Source organism: Periophthalmus magnuspinnatus, chromosome 1, assembly GCF_009829125.3.
Source record: "Periophthalmus magnuspinnatus isolate fPerMag1 chromosome 1, fPerMag1.2.pri, whole genome shotgun sequence".
Taxonomy (NCBI): Eukaryota; Metazoa; Chordata; class Actinopteri; order Gobiiformes; family Gobiidae; genus Periophthalmus; species Periophthalmus magnuspinnatus.
Window position 1 is genome coordinate 857,505 of NC_047126.1, and position 14,849 is coordinate 872,353.

General features: G+C 45.6%; 1 protein-coding gene across 1 annotated transcript; it reads right to left on the bottom strand.

Annotated features, from left to right (window-relative positions):
* Positions 1 to 1,614: 1,614 nt before the first annotated feature.
* si:dkey-45d16.4 (trichohyalin) lies at positions 1,615 to 10,328 on the bottom strand. The gene is made up of 7 exons (XM_055222557.1): positions 10,237 to 10,328; positions 8,030 to 8,152; positions 7,570 to 7,711; positions 6,488 to 6,596; positions 3,612 to 3,696; positions 1,821 to 2,009; positions 1,615 to 1,746 (listed from the first exon to the last, which is right to left on the bottom strand). Exons 1-7 carry the CDS (start codon positions 10,271 to 10,273, stop codon positions 1,619 to 1,621), a joined length of 813 nt encoding a protein of 270 aa, XP_055078532.1. The 5' UTR covers positions 10,274 to 10,328; the 3' UTR covers positions 1,615 to 1,618.
* Positions 10,329 to 14,849: the final 4,521 nt, after the last annotated feature.

A 14,849-nucleotide genomic window follows, 5' to 3' on the forward strand; every position in this document is an offset into this window, starting at 1 on the left:
AAAAATCTAAAATAAAAATAGATCACATCCAAATTTTGAAATGATTTAACGGAGCTCCACATGAGGCTAACCAGCAATGTGCTAACTAGCTACGTGCTAACTAAAATTCATAATGCGGCTGTTTAAACTAAAGATGCCGTTTAAAATGCAAGATTCTGGGAAACTTTCTAATAACTTTCATTTTATAAAGTTTCATAAACAGATTTTAAATAAAAGTTTAGGTCTTGTTGTCATTAGTCACCGCGTACGTGATTATCCCCAAACAACACTTTTAATATGATCTTTTCTTCAAAACGTCTTAACTCTATGTTCAAGTCAAAGTCTGTCATGTTATGTTTTCAGATTATTTTAAAACGAGCCCTTGTTTTGTGGAGTTGTAAAAATCATAACAAGATGACCACGCCTTCTAGTGCGTAATTATAAAAATAATAAAAATACTCTCATGTAATCATAATAACACAGTCATTTATAGAGATTAAACAGACAGAGACATCGTTATTTAATCTCTGATCTAATGTCGTTTCCTCGTCACACACAGACCTGGAGTTGTGTTTTGTTTCATTCTCACATGTTTAACACACAAACCTGCAGATTTAGGCTGAGTTCTTCCCTCAAACTGAAAACACTCTGTTCCACCTTGTGATGTCATCGTGTGGTGGTACAGGAAGTGCTCCACTGTGTTTTTAAACTCCACAAAACTTCATTTATAGAATCATTTGGATCATTTCAGTCCTGGAATTCTAGTTCAATCTCGACTGAACTAAAGGTAAAAGGAGCTGTTCACTTGAAAAAAACTACCACTTGATGACATCACAAGGTGGAACAGAGCGTTTTGAGCTTTGTAGATGTAACAGACAAATAAAAAAGTGTGACTCAAACGTGTGTGAATGAAACAAAACACAACTCCAGTCTGTTTTTGAGGAGGAAACAGTGTTATCTTCCATGATATAGGAGCTTTAAAGATCCTGATTTTTGAGTAATCTGGTACAGTTACAGTTACTTTTTTCATTTGGGGGTATTCAGATTACAGTTACTTTTCTACTTCGACATAATTTAGGCTCAAACTGCACAGAATCAGTGAGAAAAAATCTAAAACTCCTGGTCGTGACACAGAACAAACAGTGAAACAAACATGAAGCTGATTTTAATCCTACGTCAAGTATTTACACTATAATTTAAATGCAGCTCAATGTAAAAATATTCAAAGTATTCAGAGCGCAGTACTCACAGAACGCGTTAGAAAATATATTAGTATTCTGTAAGTAAATACTTTTTCAGAGTAGTCTGTGTTGTTTAAAGAACTGCTTTTCCACTGCTGTTCATTAGATTTTTTATTAGATGCTAACCTGCTAGCTCCAAGCAGGAAGTGATCGTGGACGCACTTCTGGTTCAGTCGACTCTGGCTCCAGTTCACTTTCTATTGAAAAACCGCTGTGGCGTCGCACTCACTCAGTCCACGTCTTTACACACTCTGTGGTACAAACTACAGATTTAGCAGAGTTTTAGAGTTGTATATTTGTGCCTAAAGTGCAGCAGCTCATTCACAGTCGTGTTTTTCGTTAATACGTCTCCAGAGTCTGTGCCGCCGCCGCCGCCGCCGCCGTTGAACACACTCAGACTAACTCTTGAGCACTTTCTCTTTGAGCAGATCCAGAATGACCTGCCTCTCTTGACTCTCCAGTTCAAACCTCCGCTCTCGTTCTCGTCTCTCCGCTCCCAGCCGCTCTCTCTCTAAAGCGATCTTACCTGAAACGTAACGAGATCACGCGTCAAGTACGAGGTCACGTTCAAATCCCGCGCGCAGACGCACAGACACTCACTCCTCTGAATCTCCAGCTCCTCTCGACGCAGGGCCAGCTGCTCCTCCCTCAGCCTCTGCTCGGCCTCGGAGCGTTTCTCCAGAAAGCTCAGGATTTCCGAGTAGGTTTGGCAGCAGCACTGACACGGGCGCTTGGCGGTGGGAGGGGCCGCCAGCTCCGCCAGCTCCTCGTGCTCCTCCTCCGCCTCAGCTGAGAGACAGAGGAGAAAAGGAAAGATCTGTATCGTTTCTGTCACAGAAAACAACCAGACGACATTTAGAGATAAAGTCTCTGGACTGGAGGGAGGAGGAGAGAGGGCGAGGAGGAATGAAGGAGAAGAGAGGGAGAGAGAGGAGGAGACAGAGAGGAGAGGGAGAGAGAGGAGGAGACAGAGAGGAGAGGGAGAGAGAGGTGAGGAGGAAAGAGAAAGAGGAGGAAGAGAGCCTGAGAGGACAGTAAGAGAGAGGAGACAGAGAGGGATGAGGAGGAGAGAGGGAATAAGGTGAATAAGAGGGAGGAGGAGAGAGAAAGAGGAAAGGAGGAGAAAGGGAAAGACAGAGAGGAGCAGTAGGGAGGAGAAGAGAAGGACAGGAGGAAGATAGCTGGAGAGGAGAGCAAGAGAGAGGAGACAGAGGGAGATGAGGAGGAGAGAGGGAGGAGGAGAGAGAAAGAGGAGATAAGGAATGAAGGAGAAGAGAGGGAGAGAGAGGAGGAGACAGAGAGGAGAGGGAGAGAGAGGAGGAGACAGAGAGGAGAGGGAGAGAGAGGTGAGGAGGAAAGAGAAACAGATGAGTAGAAGTTTTAATCCCAGCTCTCCTGTTCATCTCTGTCTAAAATCTGTCGCTCTTGGACTGAAATGGAGGAAAATCTTGTTTATTTTATTTCCTAAAAATGTCACAGATTTAAACTGGACTTTAAACTTTAATAATGTGAGACATTTAAACTCTGCTCCTTTTTCATGTTTTAAATGGACCTGTGTGTTTTAGTTTTGCTCCTGAGCAGATCCACCACAAGATCCACCACGTTTATCTGAGACGCCAAAGAAAATGAAAATAAAATAAAACGATTTCACTGAGGAAGTAAATAAAGAAAATCATTTACAGACCAGAGGAAGAACAACTCGAGTTTAAGTAAAAGTACACACACCAAGGCAAAAAACACTCAAAGTATAAAGTACACACTGTAAAATGTACTCAAATGTGTACAGTACAGTACTTTACACATCCCACCTGTTTAAAGTACACATGTACACAGTGTTGTGTCTTTAAAGTACTCGTGTACACAGTGTTGTGTCTTTAAAGTACTCGTGTACACAGTGTTGTGTCTTTAAAGTACTCGTGTACACAGTGTTGTGTCTTTAAAGTACTCGTGTACACAGTGTTGTGTCTTTAAAGTACTCGTGTACACAGTGTTGTGTCTTTAAAGTACTCGTGTACACAGTGTTGTGTCTTTAAAGTACACGTGTACACAGTGTTGTGTCTTTAAAGTACTCGTGTACACAGTGTTGTGTCTTTAAAGTACTCGTGTACACAGTGTTGTGTCTTTAAAGTACTCGTGTACACAGTGTTGTGTCTTTAAAGTACTCGTGTACACAGTGTTGTGTCTTTAAAGTACTCGTGTACACAGTGTTGTGTCTTTAAAGTACTCGTGTACACAGTGTTGTGTCTTTAAAGTACTCGTGTACACAGTGTTGTGTCTTTAAAGTACTCGTGTACACAGTGTTGTGTCTTTAAAGTACTCGTGTACACAGTGTTGTGTCTTTAAAGTACTCGTGTACATAGTGTTGTGTCTTTAAAGTACTCATGTACTTACTTGCAGTACTGGTGTGTGTGATCGGGGGCTTCTCCTGCTCCAGCAGCGTCAGCTCCTCCAGAGCTCGTTTATTCAACTCCTCCTCCTGAAAGAAGAGAGAGGGAGGAGAGAGGAGGAGAGAGAGAACAGAGGAGAGAGGAGGAGAGAGAGAACAGAGGAGAGAGGAGGAGAGAGAGAACAGAGGAGAGAGGAGGAGAGAGAGAACAGAGGAGAGAGGAGGAGAGGAGAGAGGAGGAGAGAGGAGGAGAGAGAGAACAGAGGAGAGAGGAGGAGAGAGAGGGAGGAGAGAGAGAACAGAGGAGAGAGGAGGAGAGAGAGAACAGAGGAGAGAGGAGGAGAGAGAGAACAGAGGAGAGAGGAGGAGAGAGAGAACAGAGGAGAGAGGAGGAGAGAGAGGGAGGAGAGAGGAGGAGAGAGAGAACAGAGGAGAGAGGAGGAGAGGAGAGAGGAGGAGAGAGGAGGAGAGAGAGAACAGAGGAGAGAGAGAACAGAGGAGAGAGGAGGAGAGAGAGAACAGAGGAGAGAGGAGGAGAGGAGAGAGGAGGAGAGAGAGAACAGAGGAGAGAGGAGGAGAGAGGAGGAGAGAGAGAACAGAGGAGAGAGGAGGAGAGAGAGAACAGAGGAGAGAGGAGGAGAGAGAGGGAGGAGAGAGGAGGAGAGAGAGAACAGAGGAGAGAGAGAACAGAGGAGAGAGGAGGAGAGAGAGAACAGAGGAGAGAGGAGGAGAGGAGAGAGGAGGAGAGAGGAGGAGAGAGAGAACAGAGGAGAGAGGAGGAGAGAGAGAACAGAGGAGAGAGGAGGAGAGGAGAGAGGAGGAGAGAGGAGGAGAGAGAGAACAGAGGAGAGAGGAGGAGAGAGAGAACAGAGGAGAGAGGAGGAGAGGAGAGAGGAGGAGAGAGGAGGAGAGAGAGAACAGAGGAGAGAGGAGGAGAGAGAGAACAGAGGAGAGAGGAGGAGAGGAGAGAGGAGGAGAGAGGAGGAGAGAGAGAACAGAGGAGAGAGGAGGAGAGAGAGGGAGGAGAGAGAGAACAGAGGAGAGAGGAGGAGAGAGAGAACAGAGGAGAGAGGAGGAGAGAGAGAACAGAGGAGAGAGGAGGAGAGAGAGAACAGAGGAGAGAGGAGGAGAGAGAGGGAGGAGAGAGGAGGAGAGAGAGAACAGAGGAGAGAGGAGGAGAGGAGAGAGGAGGAGAGAGAGAACAGAGGAGAGAGAGAACAGAGGAGAGAGGAGGAGAGAGAGAACAGAGGAGAGAGGAGGAGAGGAGAGAGGAGGAGAGAGAGAACAGAGGAGAGAGGAGGAGAGAGGAGGAGAGAGAGAACAGAGGAGAGAGGAGGAGAGAGAGAACAGAGGAGAGAGGAGGAGAGAGAGAACAGAGGAGAGAGGAGGAGAGAGGAGGAGAGAGAGAACAGAGGAGAGAGGAGGAGAGAGAGAACAGAGGAGAGAGGAGGAGAGAGAGGGAGGAGAGAGGAGGAGAGAGAGAACAGAGGAGAGAGAGAACAGAGGAGAGAGGAGGAGAGAGAGAACAGAGGAGAGAGGAGGAGAGGAGAGAGGAGGAGAGAGAGAACAGAGGAGAGAGGAGGAGAGGAGAGAGGAGGAGAGAGAGAACAGAGGAGAGAGGAGGAGAGAGGAGGAGAGAGAGAACAGAGGAGAGAGGAGGAGAGAGAGAACAGAGGAGAGAGGAGGAGAGAGAGGGAGGAGAGAGGAGGAGAGAGAGAACAGAGGAGAGAGAGAGAACAGAGGAGAGAGGAGGAGAGAGAGAACAGAGGAGAGAGGAGGAGAGGAGAGAGGAGGAGAGAGAGAACAGAGGAGAGAGGAGGAGAGAGGAGGAGAGAGAGAACAGAGGAGAGAGGAGGAGAGAGAGAACAGAGGAGAGAGGAGGAGAGAGGAGGAGAGAGAGAACAGAGGAGAGAGGAGGAGAGAGAGAACAGAGGAGAGAGGAGGAGAGGAGAGAGGAGGAGAGAGAGAACAGAGGAGAGAGGAGGAGAGGAGAGAGGAGGAGAGAGGAGGAGAGAGAGAACAGAGGAGAGAGGAGGAGAGAGAGAACAGAGGAGAGAGGAGGAGAGGAGAGAGGAGGAGAGAGGAGGAGAGAGAGAACAGAGGAGAGAGGAGGAGAGAGAGGGAGGAGAGAGAGAACAGAGGAGAGAGGAGGAGAGAGAGAACAGAGGAGAGAGGAGGAGAGAGAGAACAGAGGAGAGAGGAGGAGAGAGAGAACAGAGGAGAGAGGAGGAGAGAGAGAACAGAGGAGAGAGGAGGAGAGAGAGGGAGGAGAGAGGAGGAGAGAGAGGGAGGAGAAAGAGAACAGAGGAGAGAGGAGGAGAGAGAGAACAGAGGAGAGAGGAGGAGAGAGAGGGAGGAGAGAGGAGGAGAGAGAGGGAGGAGAGAGAACAGAGGAGAGAGGAGGATGTTAAATCCATAACATTTATAAAACTATAACATTTTTAAAACCTTTCACACACACGTCATGATCATGTTTAAAGTTGTTAAATGTGTAAATCATATTAAATTCAAACACTATGAGCTCGATAGAAACAGAAACAGAAACAGGGCGTCCACAAAGTCCATTTACAGTTTTAAATGCAGCTGATAAGATTAATGAGGTTTGTTCTGTTGTCCTCTGTGGCTCTTTGTGCGTCACGTCCTGTTGATTAAAGAGGATTTTGAATGAACCTCTGAGAAATGTCTCCTCAAGAGAAGAGAAGGTTTACAGAGACAAAACGAGACGCAACAAAACAACAGAACAAAATATGTGGAGACAGAGACAATGTGAGAGAGAAAGAGACGAGGGACAAGAACATCTGAGGAAAACGTCTGGATTTGTTTCTCTGAGGCTGTGGTAAAGACAAACAAAGACAAAGACATGGGACATTATTATATTTACCTGATATTTCCCGCTGTCCCCACTGACCACAGCCCCCCTCTCCGCCTCCAGCTCCAGAACCTCATGCAGCAGATCCTCTTTCTGTGCGTACAGCCTCTCGGAGCCGAACCTGAGCACAACATCGTTTTTTTGAATAATTTTACTAGAAATTTGAAAAAATCCAACATGTCCACATCAGTCTAGTTCATTTGAGCTGTTTCTGTCTCGATCCGCTCTATTCCGTCCCTTGTCTCGCCTCCTGCCCTGTCTCCTCTCCCTCCCTCACCTGCCGGAGCCGGAGCTGGGCTGAGTCCTGGCTCCTCCCACGTGCACCTGCAGCCCATCGCCGCAATCACCACCACCTGCCGTGGATAAGAGGAGCCAGGACCTGACAGATGGTCCGCGTGTCTCATGTGAATACTCTAACTTATCTTGATTTAGCATTGTGTCTTTTCACCCTGCTCTTTGGTCTCCTGTACGCTGCTCTCCAGGTTTGGTTCTCCGGACCTTCCCGGCTCCCGTTCTCCCGGCTCCGCTCCTGCCCCGTCTCTCCTCCCTGGTACAGTCTTGTCTCGTCTTGCTCACCGCTCTCTATGTCTCTGGACCCCGCTCCCTGCTCCTGGTTCTGTCTCTGATTGTCCTGTCTCCGTCCCTGCACTCCACGTTCCCTGACCCCGGCTCGCTCTCGGTTTCCTCCCCCGCCGCGCCGCTCGCCCCGCCCCTGGATCCTGCTCCCCACCTGAAATATGAACTTTGTTGAACTATTATTCCCAACCTGTAAATAAACAGTGTAACTCTTTCCTGAGTCTTGCCTTGTTGGGTCCGATTAGCCTTTACCACAGTTTGAATGTTTATGTGTTTGGACTGAACGCACTGGACATATTTAGAGATATTTAGTTTTATAATTTAATTGTAGTAAAATATGCACTTTAATGTGTTCAGCTGCTAAATCTGGTACAAATCCTCTTTTCTTTTATAAGATTAATGCATTTGTACATGATCCCTGACAAATAAAGAAAAAGAAAACCACAGCCACATTTGGTCCTTTACCCTCTGCGCAGCGTCTGAAAGTGAAAGTGAAAGTGAAAGTGTGTGCAGATCACCTCCGCAGACTCGTGAAGTCCTGTTTCTTGTAGTAATCCAGCAGCAGCATGGTCCTCTCCCGACATCTACGAGCGTCGACCTCAAAGCTCTCGTCCTGAAGAGCGGCGGTGATGATTTCCCCCACACGAGCCCAGACCTTTCCTGTCACAACGGAAACATCGTAATAAACACTGGCGTCGGTTTAAACGTCGTCGTAAAGGCCGGCGTCGGTTTAAACGTCGTCGTAAATGGCCGCCGTCGGTTTAAACGTCGTCGTAAAGGCCGCCGTCGGTTTAAACGTCGTCGTAACGTCGTCTAATTTGAATAATACTATGCAGCTCAAAGTCAAAATGAGGAAGAGCCTTATGCCTTAAAATTTAGAAAAGTAACTGTACTCTGAATACAAGTACTCAAAAGCAGTACTCAGAGCGTGTACTTTTGGGCACTTCTCAGTACTTTCACTTGACTCTGGGGCAGTACCTGATTCTTTGGATGCAAACGGGTTCTGAGCGATGACCTCCCGGAGCAGGAGGATGTCATGGCGAGCGGAGAATCGAACCTGCCGCTTCCTCTGAGTGGTGCACAGGCCGATGAGGGGGAACTCTGAGGGCACATGAGCAAGACACTTTACTACAACGCTTTACTATTACACTTTACTATTACACTTTACTACGATAATTTACTATTACACTTTACTACGACGCTTTACTATTACACTTTACTACGACGCTTTACTATTACACTTTACTACGACGCTTTACTATTACACTTTACTACGACGCTTTACTATTACACTTTACTACGATACTTTACTATTACACTTTACTACGATACTTTACTATTACACTTTACTACGATACTTTACTATTACACTTTACTACGATGCTTTACTATTACACTTTACTACGACGCTTTACTATTACACTTTACTACGACGCTTTACTATTACACTTTACTACGACGCTTTACTATTACACTTTACTACGACGCTTTACTATTACACTTTACTACGACGCTTTACTATTACACTTTACTACGACACTTTACTATTACACTTTACTACGAAACTTTACTATTACTCTTTACTACGACACTTTACTATTACACTTTACTATTACACTTTACTATTACACTTTACTATTACACTTTACTATTACACTTTACTATTACTCTTTACTACGACACTTTACTATTACACTTTACTATTACACTTTACTATTACACTTTACTATTACACTTTACTATTACACTTTACTACGACACTTTACTATTACACTTTACTACGAAACTTTACTATTACACTTTACTACGACACTTTACTATTACACTTTACTATGACGCTTCACTATGTACAGTCTCAGGATCCAAATGGTGATGTGTGCGACAGCGAGACTCCGCCCTCTCCAGTAGATTAGAGACTGTAACGGCCACAAGACAGACCAGAACTAAACCAGGACTAAACCAGGACTAAACCAGGACTAAACCAGGACTGAACCAGGACTAAACCAGGACTAAACCAGGACTAAACCAGAACTAAACCAGGACTAAACCAGGACTAAACCAGGACTGAACCAGGACTAAACCAGGACTAAACCAGGACTAAACCAGAACTAAACCAGGACTAAACCAGGACTGAACCAGGACTAAACCAGGACTGAACCAGGACTAAACCAGGACTGAACCAGGACTGAACCAGGACTAAACCAGGACTAAACCAGGACTAAACCAGGACTAAACCAGGACTAAACCAGGACCAGGACTAAACCAGGTCTAAACATGTTGAAGTGTGTGGTTTTGTTCAGTTTAAATCTCTTTCTTCCTGTAGATGTGACTCAGGCCTCGACTTTGACGATGTTTAAGTCCAGACTCAGTTTCTCTGTTTGTGACTAAAGTTTTTTTTTCTGCCTCTTCTGTTTTAATGTCACTTTTATGATGATTATTTATGTTCTGATTTGTTTGTGATTTTATTCTTTCTGATTCTGTAAAACACTTTGAATCACTTTGTGCTGCACAGATAAACTTTGCCTCATAATGACCCAGAGTCTGCAGGACCAAAGACCACAGACCGTAGGACTACAGACCAGGACTCTGTAGGACTACAGACCAGGACTCTGTAGGACTACAGACCAGGACTATGTAGGACTATAGGACTACAGACCAGGACTCTGTAGGACTACAGCCCAGGACTCTGTAGGACTGTAGGACTACAGACCAGGACTCTGTAGGACCGTAGGACTACAGCCCAGGACTCTGTAGGACTGCAGACTCTGTAGGAGCACAGACCCAGACTCTAGTGTAACAAGCGCGTGAGGAGGAGTGACGTCAGGGAGTCACGTGGTTTTGGCTCTCTGTTGTTTGGTTGAATTTCATGCTCAGTTTCTCCAGGACACACAGAGACGCTCTGATGAAGTGGATTCTTGTGAACAGAAGTTTGTATCTGTAGTTTTTGTCTTTACCTCAGAGTTAAACCAAACCCCACGTGCTCCAGAGCCTCAGACCCGGGCAGGGCGCGCGCACAGGACCACTCGAGCTCGTGGCTGCAGAGTGGGCTCGTGCCGCCGCCGCGCCGTTACGCAGGGCACGTAACGGAGCGGCTCTGGAGCGGCTCTGGAGCGGCTCTGGGGCGGCTCTGGAGCGGCTCTGGAGTGTGCTGAGAGGCTGTGGCGTGAGTTACGTGTGCTCCTCACCGTTCTTGATCGGTACGTCCGTCACCAGGCGATCCATGTTAGTGTTTGGTACATCCGGGAAACGCACGACGTGCTGCACACGTCCACGCACACGTACACGTTCCCCACTGACGTGTGTCTAAACTTGGCGGAGAGCCTGGTACTGCTGCGTGCTCCAGGCTGTACTGTGAGGGAGCGGCCGCTAGAGGGAGGCACAGAGCTGCTGGTTAGTACCGCACAGTGGCACGTTCAAGTGTAAATACAGACCTATGTCTAAGAAAAAAAAATAAAAATATATATATATATATATATATATGACAATTAAATAAAATACATACAATTAAATAAAACATAAAATGTAAAAGTAAAGTAATAAATTATGATAAAATAAAATATAAATAATAGATCTGCTCAGGATGCCTCCTGGACGCCTCCCTAGGGAGGTGTTCTGGGCATGTCCCACCGGGAGGAGGCCCCGGGGAAGACCCAGGACACGCTGGAGGGACTATGTCTCTCTGGCCTGGGAACGCCTTGGGGTCCCACCGGAGGAGCTGGAGGACGTGTCTGGGGTGAGGGAAGTCTGGGAGTCCCTGCTTAGACTGATGCCCCCGCGACCCGGCCCCGGATAAGCGGAAGAAAATGGATGGATGGATAAATAATAGACACAGAGAATGAATACTATTGTAAAATAAACATAAATATTGCATTCTCCATTTGATTTATAAAACAAACACTCAAAAGTTTGGCCACACCCTCTCATTAAATGTTTTTATTTATTTATTTCACTTTCTACATTTCATAAACACACAAAACACATCAGACACAAGCAAAATATATGGAATTATTTAACAAAAAAAGGACATTTTTTATTCAAATCCTCAAAGTCTCCACTCTTTGCTTTGTTTTTAGAGTTATTTTACTTTTTTTTTGTAAATTCATATCAAAATCCATAATATTGATCATCAAACACTGTTTTTTACTTGTCTGGTTCAAATCTGCTCAACGACAGTGAGACCAGTGAAATACTCAAGTCCAAACCCGACAAAGTAGTGTGGAAGTGTGGAGGAGGAGTGAGACGGAGGAGGAGTGAGACGGAGGAGGAGGAGGAGTGAGACGGACGAGGAGGAGTGAGACTGAGGAGGAGGATTGAGACGGAGGAGGAGCAGGAGTGAGACGGACGAGGAGGAGTGAGACGGAGGAGGAGGAGTGACACGGAGGAGGAGGAGTGAGACGGAGGAGGAGGAGTGACACGGAGGAGGAGGAGTGAGACGGAGGAGGAGGAGTGACACGGAGGAGGAGGAGTGAGACGGAGGAGGAGGAGTGACACGGAGGAGGAGGAGTGACACGGAGGAGCAGGAGTGAGACGGAGGAGCAGGAGTGAGACGGACGAGGAGGAGTGAGACGGAGAAGGAGTGAGACGGACGAGGAGGAGTGAGACGGAGGAGGAGTGAGACGGACGAGGAGGAGTGAGACGGACGAGGAGGAGTGAGACGGACGAGGAGGAGTGACACGGAGGAGGAGTGACACGGAGGTGGGGTAGTGAGACAGAGGAGGAGAAGGGGGAGGACAGCGGTGTTGCCTGGAGCGTGACTCAGACGTGTTTTTAACCAGAGGAAATGCTCTGCTCTTCCTGCATCAGTGAAACAGAGACAAGACGTGTGAGTCTGTGATACAAACACACACACACACAGACAGACATATACACACACACATATACACACACATATATACACAGACATATATACACACACATACACACACACATATACACGCATCCCTACGCACACACACACACACACACACACCCCGTCCACTTCTATAATGTCAAATGCTACAGGAGCAGAGTTTGTCTTTGTTTCACGTCAGAGAAACTAAAAAAGCTGAATTTACATTATTTTAATCTAATGTTTCCTCGTCACACACAGACCTGGAGTTGTGTTTTTTGTTTCATTCTCACATGTTTAACACACAAACCTGCAGATTTAGGCTGAGTTCTTCTCTCAAACTGAAAACACTCTGTTCCACCTTGTGATGTCATCATGTGGTGATACAGGAAGTGCTCCACTGTGTTTTTAAACTCCACACACCTTCATTTATAGAATCATTTGGATCATTTCAGTCCTGGAGTTGTCACTTAACTCGACTGAACTAAAGGTGAAAGGAGGAGGAGTTAACTTGAAAACTCCAACTTGATGACATCACAAGGTGGAACAGAGCGTTTTGATTTTTGTAGATGTGACAGACGAATAATAAAGTGACTCAAACATGTGAATGAAACAAAACACAACTCCAGGTCTGTTTGTGAGGAGGAAACAGCTTTATAAACCTCACATCAGTCAGTTTTACGTGATGACCTTTAACATTAGCAAAAATACAAAGCTTTAAAGATGCCCCGGGTAACTTTTCTTGTGGGTGTCGAGGTCCGTTACTATGGAGACGTAATCGCTTGTATCTTATCCAACATACTGTCCTCATCTGATATTTGTGTTCACTCCTTTTGTTTTTGTGTTTAGTTGCTGTTCTTCAGTTTTAGTTGTTCTGTTTTAGCTGTTCTTTTTCTTTTGTTTAGTTGTTGCTATTGTTTTTCTGTTTAGTTGCTGTTTAATTGTTGTTGTTGTTCTTCTGTTTAGTTGTTGTTGTTCTTCTTTTTCTTCTATTTAGATGTTCTGTTTAGATGTTGTTTTGTTTAGTTGTTGTTCTGTTTTAGTTGTTCTTTTTCTTCTGTTTAGTTGTTGCTATTGTTTTTGTGTTTAGTTGCTGTTCTTCAGTTTTAGTTGTTGTTCTGTTTAATTGTTGTTTTTCTTCTGTTTAGTTGTTGTTCTTTTTCTTCTATTTATATGTTCTGTAAAGATGTTGTTGTTTTGTTTAGTTGTTGTTCTGTTTAGTTGTTGTTGTTCTTTTGTTTAGTTGTTGCTATTGTTTTTCTGTTTCGTTGCTGTTTAATTGTTGTATTTCTTCTGTTTAGTTGTAGTTGTTCTCTTTAGTTGTTGTTCCTCTGTTTAGTTTCTGTTGTTGTTCTGTTTAGTTGCTGTTTAATTGTTGTTTTTCTTCTGTTTAATTGTTGTTTTTCTTCTGTTTAGTTGTAGTTGTTGTTGTTGTTTACATAACTGTTGTTTTGTGTGCGTCTGTTGGTTGCCATGTCGAGGGGTTTGACATTAAACTTCGATGGGTCTGTCTTTGTGTCTTTGGAGATGTTTTTCTGGGTGTGAGTGGAGACCGCCGTCGTTCTGCTCTTGAAACGCTCGTGTTCTTACTCCGAAGGGGGGGGGGGGGGGTCACATCTTGCATCCCGCTCGTCTCCATGGCGACAGGCCGAATGCCGTACCGCGGGACTCTCTGCACGTGTCGCGGTCATAGATGTTTGCGTGTGAAATAACGAGGCAGAGTCGAGGCCCCTCCGTTCTGTGCGTCCGTTCTGTTCCTCTGAATCACACACTCTCCGAATGAAGCCGGTACACCGTCGTAACCATAGCAACAAAGCCGTGTCAGCCTCCGAGCGCGGCGAGACCACTCCCCCCCGCCGAGGAGCGCCTGTACGCCGTGCGCCGCCCCCTCTCCGCGGCAAACACATTTCATAAGAGTCACAAACGCAGGCGCAGGGACGGGGCCTCGTGCGCCGCTTTATTGACGGACGTGGCCTTTTGCGTGCGGCGTTCGCGGAGCTCTGGCCTTGTGGGAACTCGGAGCGTCACGGAGGATGACTCACGGCGGAACAGAGGACCCCCCCCCCCGGCTGCGAGTCAACCATTACCACAAAACACGAGCCGCACAAGTGACTCGACACAGAGGGAAAAATCAAATGTATGTCCTGTGTCACGTTAAATACCAGGGAGAAGAGGCGGGATTAAGTCTGGTGTTAAAGACGGAGGGGTCTAACAGACAGGGGGCGCTGTTCCACGGTCTGGACGCTGCCACAGAAAAGACTTTGAGCTCAACAGTCGACATTTAAACACAACAAGTAAATCAGAAACTACAGGATTTTCTGGACTAAGTGTGACTTTTGTTGAGTTTGTCGTTGGTGCGACTTCTCCACAGATGTGACTTATATGTGAAATGATTCAAATCTATAAAGTCACATGTTGGTTCTTGTCACAGTGACAGTCGTGCGAGGGGCTCTAGACTTGGACCAGTATCTACTCCTCCTGAACCACTCAACATTTAAAATATCAACATTACACTCATTTAAAAGACAAACACTCAACAAAAATGAGCCTAAAATAAAGTCGTATTCTGCCGAGCGACGCTTCATCTTCCTCTGGAGTTGGTGGATTTGTTCAGAAGCGACACCGAGGATGAAGAATTCAGTGGATTTATTGATTTGGAGTGAGATCCAGAGTAAACTTGTTGTTTTTTTCTGCTTTATTTATCTGATTAACTGTTAATATCTTACGTTAACAAACCAGACACGTGTTCAGTTCTGTCTGTGCTTCATGGAGCTGAATAAATATAAATGTGTTACGTTAGCGTTAGCATTAGCATTAGCGTTAGCGTGATGTACTGATATTCAGCCTGTTGGTCCACATTTTATTATTATTATTAGAACTTGACTTTAAAGATAAAACGTCTGTTCTTGGGCTCAGATTTTGTCAAATAAATTACCCCAAAATGCGACTTATAAATGCTTTTTCTTCATT